General features: G+C 41.7%; 1 protein-coding gene across 1 annotated transcript; it reads left to right on the top strand.

The window, feature by feature from the left end:
• The first annotated feature begins 509 nt into the window (after positions 1-509).
• LOC109471668 (adhesion G protein-coupled receptor L3-like) lies at positions 510-12,056 on the top strand. The gene is made up of 12 exons (XM_019771004.1): positions 510-586; positions 1,839-2,004; positions 3,504-3,598; positions 6,028-6,155; positions 6,595-6,756; positions 6,920-7,272; positions 7,648-7,766; positions 8,510-8,793; positions 9,759-9,828; positions 10,267-10,403; positions 11,361-11,644; positions 12,018-12,056. The coding sequence occupies exons 1-12, from the start codon at positions 510-512 to the stop codon at positions 12,054-12,056; spliced, it is 1,914 nt and encodes a 637-aa protein (XP_019626563.1).
• The last annotated feature ends 402 nt before the right edge of the window (positions 12,057-12,458 follow it).

Here is a 12,458-nt window from a genome sequence, read left to right as displayed (position 1 = left end):
TTTTCATTTTATTACGTCTTGTACTATGCTGGGCCCCTCGGAAAACAGCTATCGTAAGCTGAATGTTTTGCGATTAAATAGATAAATAAATGACCCTATTTCAGAGCTTATTATGAAACATTTCATGAATGTGTACGTGTATGGGACGTTCAGGGGGAATCGTTCAGACCTGCTTGAGATTCGAACCCAGTACTTTAGCCTTCGAGAAATTAATAGACCACGATGTATCTGTGACATACATGCGTCTTCATATTGTACTCCACAGAGAAGCCCCTGGCCTCTCGTTTCTGTCGGATCACACCAGATGGACCTGCAGTGTGGGACCAGCCTGTCCTCCTCACGTGTGGTACTGACTTACAAAACCTGTCTCAGGTAAGTGTTTACACCACACTGTCTCAGGTACGTGTTTACACCAAACTGTCCCAGGTAAGTGTTTACACCAAACTGTCCCAGGTAAGTGTTTACACCAAACTGTCCCAGGTAAGTGTTCACACATCAGATCGTCTCAGATGTTTACACCAAACTGTCCCGGGGACGTGTTCACACCAAACTGTCCCGGGGACGTGTTCACACCAAACTGCCCCAGGTAAGTGTTTACACCAAACTGTCCCAGGTAAGTGTTCACACATCAGATCGTCTCAGATGTTTACACCAAACTGTCCCAGGTACGTGTTTACACCAAACTGTCCCGGGGACGTGTTCACACCAAACTGCCCCAGGTAAGTGTTTACACCAAACTGTCCCAGGTAGGTGTTTACAACAAACTGCCCCTGTTAAGTGTTTACACCAAACTGTCCTAGATAAGGTTTTACACCAGACTGTCCTAGATAAGTTTTTACACCAAACTGTCCCAGGTAAGTGTTCACACCAAACTGTCCCAGGTGTTTACACCAAACTGTCCCAGGTACGTGTTTACACCAAACTGTCCCAGGTAAGTGTTTACACCAAATTGTCCCAGGTAAGTGTTTACACCAAACTGCCCCAGGTGAGTGTTCACACCAAACTGTCCCGGGGACGTGTTCACACCAAACTGTCCCGGATAAGTGTTTAAACCATTAACTGTTCCAGGTAAGTGTTTACACCAAACTGTCCTAGATACGTGTTTACACCAAACTGTCCCGGGTAAGTATATACACCAAACTGTCCCGGGAACGTGTTCACACCAAACTGTCCCGGGTAAGTGTTTAAACCAAACTGTTTCAGGTAAGCGTTTACACCAAACTGTCCAAGGTACGTGTTTACACCAAACTGTCCCGGGAACATATTCACACCAAACTGTCCTGGGTACGTGTTTACACCAAATCGTCCCATGTAAGAGTTTACACCAAACACTGTGATTATACATTACTACGTGAAAAGTTAGATTTACAAATGGTAATACATCCCAGTACAGTTGTAAACAGTACCTAACTTGACAATGACAGACTAAATAAAATCTAAGCTCGGTAGTTTCGTCCAAATATAGTAGTAAATGGAATAACGTCACTTGCCCCTCATCTACTACTATTGGAAATTCCGGTACTGTTTGCAAGGTTAACATTACCAGTTCTTACGGGTTTTGCAGTGAGAAAGATTGTGTTGTAACTACATGTTATTCTACCGGATTGGTATATTTTTTTCTTTGAGCTGTACTGTTCAAATAAATATGCCCACAGACGTACTAAGAGTTACCACCTACCCAACGCATAACGTACTGAAATAATATCTAAAAAAAGAAAATAATTGAAAAACCTCCTGTCTCTCTTGTCTAGTTTTCACTCCTTTTTGATTTTGTTATACCCCAATTAAAAACGGGATAATATTTGGGATGGTTAAATTTGCTTCTCTTCGTACTGCAGCGGAGGTTTGTGTATTTTGCAGATTGTAGTGAACAACGAGACGGCTCTATCTGTGGCAACGGAACTTCAGGTGATCACAACACAGGCTGAATCTCTCTCGTCTGGTGATGTAGACACCGTTATCGCCACTTTACAGAAAATAGTCAACGCCAGCGCCACTGAGCAGGTCAGATTTTACTTTACATTTTCCTGGGCTTTTGCTACTGACCATCCTCTCTGATACTGTTTCAAGATGCGTAAAGGTTTTGTTTCTTCATGTACATCTTTATACACGATTTAACTAAAGACAGGAGTTCGTTGTTATTAGAGCTTAGAACAATTTAGAGTTTAGAGCAGTGACAATCCGATGTCTACCAGATTCCAATACCTTGTTCCACTGCACAAAATTATCTCTTTAAAGGACAAATCCAATACTTTCAGTTTTGGGGCCTTTCCACCCAAAATCCTATTTGTAAATGGTGATTTATTGGTTTCTGCCAACCCCGCACATATTTGCGGTTATATCTGACCCGCTCGATGTTCCCCGGCTAGAGCCCGATTGTCCGCTAGGCGGCGCAGCGACTGTAGATTTGACGTCACCGTTTCCATTCTGCTACTAGCGAAAACAATCATGGCGGGCGCATCTGGACTGCATCGGCTGTGAAACCCTTCCGTTTTGAGCCACAGACAGACAGTAGTGGTGACTCTGACCCCGATCCAGGCGATGAGAACGTTTGGGATGGAGGTGACGTGGAGATAGAGCGTTGGAGGTTGGGGAACCGGGACTGGTGCCGCTGTGGAAACTGCCTGGAATTGCCCTCTGTACGGGAGTGTTTGTTGCCACGACCTGCCAGACACTGTTCAAAAAGAACGTCGGTCCAAACCACCCATGCATTAGAAACCACCCTGACTTCGATGTGATTCTCCACCCGGCAAACCTCCGAACTCTGCTGATTTTTCGTTGGGATCTGATCCGGCAGGGCGTGCAGGAGCCGGTCTCTAACAGGTCGGTACCGCGGTTTGTTTACGTTGCAATTCACTCAACCCTTTGACAAACCCATCGATCGTCCAACCTCCAACGCTCTGTCTCCACGTCACCTCCTTCCCAAACGTTCTCATCGCCTGGATCGGGGTCAGAGACACCACTACTGTCTGTGGCTCAAAACGGAAGGGTTTCACAGCCGATGCAGTCCAGATGCGCCCGCCATGATTGTTTTCGCTAGTAGCAGAATGGAAACGGTGACGTCAAATCTACAGTCGCTGCGCCGCCTAGCGGACAATCGGGCTCTAGCCGGGGAACATTGAGCGGGTCAGATATAACCGCAAATATGTGCGGGGTTGGCAGAAACCAATAAATCACCATTTACAAATAGGATTTTGGGTGGAAAGGCCCCAAAACTGAAAGTATTGGATTTGTCCTTTAAGCACAGAGAGACAAAGTAAAGAAACACGCGAGTGACGAAACGGAACCTTTAAGGTGTGAGTAAAAAGTGGATTTTGTGCGGTGCCAAGTTCTTATTATATACGTCTATACGGAAATGAGCAATATCATAATCATCAGGTTCCGATTCGAATCCCTTGCCAAATTCTGTTTGATATGCTCTACTGAACATAACCGATCGAGATGAGGGCGCGAAGATGAAGAAACTTGTTGTTGTCTGTAACGGAGGCTACTATATCCCATAGATCGGAGACTCCCTTCTGACAACTGTAGACAACCTGATAAAAGTGAACGTCACGGTTCTTCAGCAGAGTCAAGAAGAAATGAGGGGGCCGACCAGGTAACGCCTAACACACAGTCAAACTGTTAAATCTATACTGTACCCACATGTGTATTTCATAGCCTGTACCCACATGTGTATTTTATAGCCTGTGTATTTTATAGCCGATACAACTGCACTTTGACGTAACACACTACAATCTGTATAACCGAGAGTAAACCATGCAGCAAAACATATCTGTACATTGATGAAGGTTATACACACATGTAAACAATATTTAAAGAGAAATCAAACTCTACTATTGGATAATTTATTAAATGGATGTTCGACGACTCTGACCATTACAAACTCGGCTCAACATCCCCCTGATAAGGTACTAGGTTGGTTCATCCACTGGTCAACTTGGATCTTCAGCTATTCATCTAATTTTTTTGCGTTTGACGCCCTAGTGGCATGTGCAATGTAACGAAAGCGAAGGTTGGTTCAACCGTTCAATGGTTCAACAGTTCAATCCTTCAATGGGTGAATGGCCATGCAGACATGCTGAGTCGCCGCATGTCGCTAGATGTCGTTGTCGCTTGAATTAAGTCATAGCGAAGTTTCAATGTTTCTCTATTATATTTGCACTTTTACGTTTGCCTGCTGCATCGTTCTTACTCAGGAATGTCAATGCGTTTTATTGTTACTCTTTTTAAAGACGGGCTTTCATGCTTCAATCGATGCTTCGTTTGCCTGCTCGGACCGCTTTGTATACTAGTAGTTGGTTGCATAGGCAGTAAGGCAATTTCGCAATCCAATAGCTCAATCAGCAGCGATGATGAATGCCAATGGCGGTGTCTGCACATAGTGACTTCGATCCGCGGTGTGGAACTTTTTTAAATTTTCTTTTTAGCAGTCGCTGTTTTGCTTTTAACGCTCAAAAACTAATTGTTCAAGTCCCGACGTATGAGTTCTTTTCGATTTTCTTTTTAACATCCGCTGTTTTGCTTTTTAACATTCAAAAACTAGTTGTTATTACTTATTATATTTCAGTCCGTACCATATGGTATGGATGAAATATATTGTGTCCTCTCATGTTTCTTCTCCTCCTCCTCCTGCCAAACAGTCAAATGGATTCAACTCTGTCATTTGCCAGCCAAATGACTTGAAATTTGGCATGGAGGTAGAGTGGGCCAATACCCCCAGGTGTTTTATTTCTTCATCTTTTTGATACATGCCTTTAAAAAATTTTTATGAAGGTTTTTTGGGGCATTTTTCGACGAAAAATGGATTTTTGGATCCTGAGCCCCGGTATTACAACCAAATGATCTGAAATTCGGTATAAGGGTACCGCGAACGTGTGTCTATAGAATAGCAGTCACATATTTGGCATACACCACTTCCAAATGACTCATTTAGGGGACTTAAATGGCTATTTCAGGCCACAAAAGGGCCAAAAGTGCTATACCCGTTCCTTGTTCCATCTAAAGAGTGGTCCGTTCTATCTGCCGTTGGCCATCGAACACATAGAACATTGCGGGTTACCTGAGGTCACGTTGCACGTAAGTCGTGCGCAATGACCCACACATTCAATCATTTTATGTGCCTAAGATCATTACTGGGGTAAGTTTGGAATAGTCCACTTTTGCGTGGGAGGGAGATGGACTGAAATATGCTGTATTTGCTCCCAAGCAAATGTCAGCCTTTCTAGTTAAAAATAGTTATTATTACTTATTGTTCTTATATGGGCAAGTGTTGCCTGATATTCCATTCTTGGGGATTAACGTTCTTGCTGTATGGGTCATATATTACATGTAGCATGGCCATTGAAAGGCTGTCAATATTTAAAAAAAAACATGCACAATTGAAATCAATTGCTCCTTACATCAGATAAAAAAATCGTCAGAATCTTTGTATTTCAGATTTGATAGTTAAGAATCTAATTTCCTCACTTAAAAATGATATGAACTAGCTCCCAATGAGAATTAATTCTGGTTAACTTTTCCTAAACTATCTACATGCCAATAGTGACAATCCCAATGTTTATGTGTATATAGTATAGCATAGCTAAATTTCAATCAAAGGCCTTATATTTTAAAAAGCAATGTTAGTCGAAACTACTTTCACACGTGATAAAGGGTTCTCTCAGCCGTATCCCATTATTTCACTACGTACAGATAAATACGGATCCAGATTCTCCTTCTAGTGAATTAATGAGATAGAGGGTCGCTATTTAATCAATTCAATAGATAAAGAACAAAACTTCTTCTTGTGACTTAATGGCATAGAGGGTTGCTATCTCATTATTTCACTAGATAAAGAACAAAATTTCTAGTAAATTTTTGAGATAAAGAGTCGCTAGTTCATTGATTCACTAGATAGAGAACACAAATTCTACTTGTAGTGAATTAATGAGATAGAGGGTCGCTAAACACGACCATCTGACGACCATCTGATGACCATATGTTGCAATCCTAAGATATTCGACATCATTTTACCTCGCTTTTTAGAGCCGTCCAGGCATTGGAGACATTTGCTGATACGGTCATACTGACAACGGATACATACACCGCCGTGCGACCAGGAGTGGCACTGCATGCAGCTGACATCAGTCCAGAAGAGTTGGACAAGGGACAAGGTAAGTAAAAACTGGACATTGTATCCAACAATTGTTATGCCATTACCCGACATGAATGCGAAGTATTCATGTCATTTCCTACAAAACATAGCTGATGAAGTCATTCCTCTTTGGTTGAAACTTCTCACGAGTAAAATTTCTTTTGAGTTGGAGAACAGTTTATTTCTCATTGTGTAGTGAACCAACTTAAATGGACTTTTGCGGTTAAGTAACATTGGAATTCACACATCTTTAATTCAATGCATCTCTACCATGTGCTGTTTACGGTAATAATAAATTCTCCTGTCAGATTTCTAAACTGATGGAAAACCACACGCGCAAACAATTGATATCTGTGTTGTTCATTTAACATAGTTGATTAGTTCTCATTATATAAGTCACATGGGTGTTTTGTTTCGAAAAACGTCAAGTTAACTAGAAAATCCGTTTATTTTCTAAGGATTCGCCTTCTTCCTGAGTGGAAATGACTCTAACAGCTTGACGGAAGGCGACGTTACAAGCTTCACTACGGAGGATGGAGGAGACATTCCGCAAACTGCTGACACCTCTATCTCGTTACCTCCTAACATCTCAAGCATGATACAGAACAAAAACATGTCAGGTACATGTACTTTCAGCTGAGGTTTATATAGAAGAAGAACTTTATTACTTTTTGGTAATGCAGGAGTGCTTTGGGTTTTAACATTTGATGTTTTGGACATGCTATGCTATATACATATTTAGTGGGCAAAATCCAAGGAGATATTCATTTGCTCCACTCGCAGATGTCCGTCTGAGTTACACGCTCTACAACAGCAGCAGCCTCTTCGTCCAACTTTCCCAGGGTGCCGTGGGGCCTTCCCAGGGTGCCGTGGGGCCTTTTCAGGGTGCCGTGGGAACCCGCATCATCGGCGGCAGAATCGCAGGGAGGCGTGTTAAGGACCTGCCCGAACCGGTTATCATCACCTTTGTCCCCTTACAGGAGAGTTTTGTTCCTGAAGATATGAGGGAGGTCAAATGTGTGTTTTGGGACTTTGATGCCGACGCGTGGTCAACTGAAGGGTGTGAGAGCATGGGCGAAAACATGGGACGGTACACGTGCGCCTGTAACCACCTCACCAACTTCGCCATCATCTTTGTAAGTAACAACACAAACAGTTAAGTATATTGCATGTTGCTGCTCAGTGATGGTGAACTGTACAGCAACCAGCTAAAAAAATCACAGATTTAATAATACATCTGCTCGTTTTATTATTACTCCTGAATATCAAATTTAAACCATGTTCCAGATAACAAGACAATACAGTGAGAAAACTAGGCAGAAACTAGTTGATGATGAAATCTAAAGAAGATGGCCTTTTCCAACTGATAATTTTGTGTGACGATCCTTGCCTGCTAATGCACATATATTTTATTTCACGTAATACTATGAACACATAGTTTAGCACGGTTTAAGAACATACCGTTATATATGCTATATACATGTTTAACATTTGGATTGTTACTTATTCAGGATGTGTCCGGCGAGGGTTTTGGAGACCATGAGAAACCGCTAGAGATCATCACTATTGTGGGCAGTGTCGTCTCCATCGTTTGTCTGGTCTTGACTCTACTCTCTTTTATCGTCACAAGGTAAGCAATCTTATGTCTGAGCGGCTGGACCAAGAACAAAAATCATTTTACATTTTATACCGGGTCACAAACCATTTAATGCCATATATGAAAGTATTTTATGATTATGCAAACAACATTATTTAATCCTATTCAGACGGGGGGGGGGCTTCTTCATCAAACCACCAAATTTGGTTTTACCTCGGATAGCGCCTGAACGGCGCAAGAACCATCAAATTTGGTGACTTTTCAAAAAAAATATATCTGACATCATATTTTTTAGATATCATATTTTTTTGATATTTTTCATATTAATTAGACAAGTTAGAGATTTTGGGGTTGCCATGGCAAAGGGTTTCTAAAAGGCAGTTTTTGGAAAATTCAGTAATTTTGGTATAAACTTAGAAATTTCATGTTTAATTATACTTCCTTTCTAACAAATCTGCATGTCATAATGTCACTTATGTAATTTTAAAATATGAAATTGTTGCCAGATATATTTTAGGAAAAGTCAATAAATTTCAAGGTCCTAGCGCAAGCCGTTCAGGCGCTATGGGAGATGAAAGTTGGCGCGGGCCTAACACAGTGCCAGTACAGGTTACATGTTTCGTATTCCAACGTGTCAGCACAGTCAGGTTATGTGTTTCCAACTTCTATGAAAGACATTATTAGAAATCACGTGGTTCTAATTACATCATCTAACTACAGGAAAAACAAACTCAGTGTTAGTATAACAATGGCCTGGTATGTATTTCTAACTCCAGAAGAGACAAACGCCGAACCAGAACAGGTCATACTAAGAACCAGCGACACGCTTTCATCAACCTCTGCTTGGCTCTGTTGGCCGTTCTCGTCATCTTTCTCACTGGTATCAACCGGACGGCTTCTCCCATTGGTTGTAAGGTTGTGGCAGCATTGTTACACTACTTCCTATTGGCTGCTTTGATGTGGATGGCAGTGGAAGCCGTTAACCTGTACCGAGCCGTTGTGCAAGTGTTTGACCATGTCTCTGAGAACTTCGTCATCAAGGCTGGAGCTGTAGCGTGGGGTGAGTTTTTGTTTCTTCCCATAATCAGTAAACCATCTATATAAATAAATGGGTACTTAATTCCAATTGGTCCACGCATACGGTAGGTGTCGTAAACATATAGTTACATATTTTTATATATTGTATTAATACATTTTAGCTCCTGTAGTTATTCAGCCTTTAGAAACAAAAGGTTCATTACCTTCGCTACTTCACGTCTCTCTCTCTCTCTCTCTCTCTCTCTCTCTCTCTCTGCGTGTGTGTGTGTGATGTCTTGATGTCTTGATGAGACCCCAAAATCATTAGATTTTGGACCCCCTGTCAGTTTGTTATGGTACTGCAGTGAAACTTTCCGTTTTAATATGATCTAGAAAAGCTAGGGTCACGAAATTGATGGTAGGTAGCTCTTGTGCTGGCGAAGAAGTGACATGATTTTGGGCCCCCTTGCAGCTTGTTCCTGGAACTGCAGGGGAGTTTGTTGAAAATATTTAAATGACGGTAACTCAAGAACCGGTTAGTGGATCGTCGTCAGTCTCGGTATGTAGGAAGTTTAATTTGTGCTTGGAGTAATTAGATGACAGTTATACAAATCTTGATGTAATTTGCATAATTAATAAGGAGATTCTATAAATCAGCTGCATTCCATGACTATTCAAGCCTGTTGCATGTGAAATTGAGAACGAGAGAAATATAGGCAGATATCTATTATGTAAATGAAGACTTAATTTGCATAATTAATGAGAAAATGTTATAATTCCAAACTGGTAACTGCATGGAATTTCATATATGGGGTATTTGGGTTAAATGAAAGTGAACACATAAACAAACATAATTTATCAAAAAAGGACCCAATTTGCAAATCAGAAGGAAATGCTAGAATGTCATACTTTGTTAAGATAAAACTGTTTGGGGAAAAGAAAGGTTAACGTCATTTGGCGAATGCCGTGGAACTCTAGTTTGTAGAGTGTTTTGACATGTTTCTCCAGGCTTTCCTCTTGTTGCTACGCTGTCAACTGCTGGGCCCTCAAGTCTCTACAATTATACAATGGAGAAATCGTAAGTAATGTTTTCAAAGATGTGGCAATGAAGTCTCACTGCTGTGCTTTTGATCTTGAGGATATTTCACAGATATGAGATACACCATACACACGTTAAGGAACCCAATACGCCTTTCCAAAAAATAGGTGTATGCCCCGGTGGTTCAAATTGTACAGTCTGGTGCCGAATCCCTGTCGCGTACTAGACCCATGGTTTAATTTAAATGCATAATGGTAATGTCCTCGTGCAAGTTGTAAGTCAAATACTCTACTATGTTTTTGCATTTTTGCAGAATAGCTCCGTAATTTGCTCTCATGAGTTATGTTGACAGTCCTGATGCGTGGGTCAGACAGTCCTGATGCGTGGGTTCAGAACGAATGTCGGTAAGCATATTCCAGAAACCAAAGCTACATGCATGGATAATTCTTGTTTGTTTGTTTCTTTATTTATTTACAGTTGCTGGTTGGCACGTGAACCTCTGATCTACGCCTTCTTAATCCCAGCGGGTCTCATCCTACTGTTCAACCTGCTGGTCTTCATCTTGGTCATGCGCAAACTGGTCAGAGAAGAAAAGAAACAGAAAGAGTTAAGAGGTAGATATGAAAAAGACATACACACGCGTGCGCGTCAATGACACACACACACACACATACATACATGCATATATACACACACACAAAACCACACACACACACAAACACATAAACAAAACCACACATACATACAAACAAAACCACACACACATGCACACAAACAAAACCATACACACATACACACAAACTAAGAATCGAGTCTGCAAATCGACGTGCTTGTTCATCAAGAAGCGTGCTCAAGTACGGTTCTAGACAGTCCATGCGCACCAAGAACCGAGCCTGCAAATCGACGTATACGTGGTGACTATCAAGAACCGTACGTGTGCCCGATCCGAACACTGTCCCATAGATCTAGATAGGCATGATTATGGAACACATACACTCTCTCTCTCTCTCTCTCTCTCTCTCTCTCTCTCTCTCTCACACACACACACTCACCTATATATATTTTTTCTTACTTACTTAAGGCTGTCCATCGATTTCGATGATGACGTAACTCAGTGTAGTCTCTAACTCTCGGTGGGTTCGTCGGTGGCTGATGAGGCCAATTCTCGCAGCCAGGACACGGCCGCAAACCTCGTTGACGTATGGCAATAGTACTGGCCTTGCTGCTGAGCTGGCTTGTGACGTTTTACTCTGCTGGCCTTCGCCTTCTGGTCGTATCTGGATTTGTATAGCTCAGCAGCTGTCGAGCATGTCTGCCTCCAGCGGTTTCTGTCAGCTGCAGGTTGTTCTAGGCTTTGTGGCTCGATGCCGCAGGACTTTAGGTCGCTTTTCAATTGGTCCTTAAACCTCTTGCGCTTGCCTCCTACGGAGCGTTTGCCTGTGATATTAAAGGTCACCGTACAGTATATATACAAAGAAACACAAAAACGTACACAAGCACGCATAGACACACACAGACACACAAAACACAACAAAAATAATGTTTTTCGACGGTTTTCGTTTCAGGTATAGGTGCTGATGCTACCGAGGTCGATCGTCAGTGGATAACCCGCCAGATTCGTCGAGCCGGCAGCATCATGGCTCTGTTTGGTCTCACATGGGTGTTCGGCTTCTTCGTTATCGATGACGCGCGCACGGTTTTCGCCTACCTGTTCTGCATCTTCAACACCCTCCAGGGCCTCTTCATCTTCATCTTCCACTGTGTGATGAGAGAAGACATGACGAAGTGGCGGAAGAAACTGACGTGCTGGAAGAAGTTCATCTGCACAGGACAGACGAAGAAGGGCCAGTATCAGGTGAATGGAAGCAAGTCTTTTTCTTCGGCTTCACAAACGCAACAGACAATACTTATTGGGCTAAGCACTTTGTCACTTGATACCAAACCTAATCCGAAGTCGCTGTAGTAACAAGCAATGTTGAAGTGTTCGTTATCGTTTGGTAGTACTGGTGTCGTTCGTCCGTCAGGTTGACGAGGACCGCTTTGTCATCCCTCTGTAGTAGGGTGTGTCCTCAGGTGACTGGTGTAAGAAAAGTGTGTTTTGCATAGAAACAACATACATGTATACAAAAACATAAAGGAAAGAAAACTGAATATGATAAACAAAAACAGTAGACCGAAAACTACATACAAATGGAAAACTACGTAACAACCAAGACTGTCACAAATAGGTCATCATCAGGTCAGGGGTTCCCGGTCCCAGACCCTGATGATGAGGCAACGCTATCACTATATAATCAGAAGTAATGACTAGATGTTTCAACTCAAATAAGAAGAGTTTATTTGTTATTAGGAATGTACTGGGGTTGCGACTTGCGCTCGTTGAATTTCATTTACTAAACCCCAATTAGTTTTGTTCGTATTTTGCATATTTACATATTTGTCCATGTAATTACCATATATTTGTTTAATCATTTTCTGTAGATGGCGCCGTTGATATAAGTTTCATGGAACTTGAGTTCGACGCCATCTTGTTTGTATTTGTTTTTTTTCTTTTGTTTTTTTGCTGTTTTAATAAAAAAAAGAATGCATTGTCAACGGAATAATTGGAAGTTAACAGAACCCAAAAACTAACAATAGATTCCTCTTTGTACGGAGAAAAGTACGACAAT

This window comes from Branchiostoma belcheri, unplaced genomic scaffold, assembly GCF_001625305.1.
Source record: "Branchiostoma belcheri isolate BF01 breed outbred unplaced genomic scaffold, Haploidv18h27 scaffold253, whole genome shotgun sequence".
Lineage (NCBI taxonomy): Eukaryota > Metazoa > Chordata > Leptocardii > Amphioxiformes > Branchiostomatidae > Branchiostoma > Branchiostoma belcheri.
Note: the sequence above shows the minus strand (reverse complement) of the source record. Positions and strands in the feature narration are given on the sequence as shown.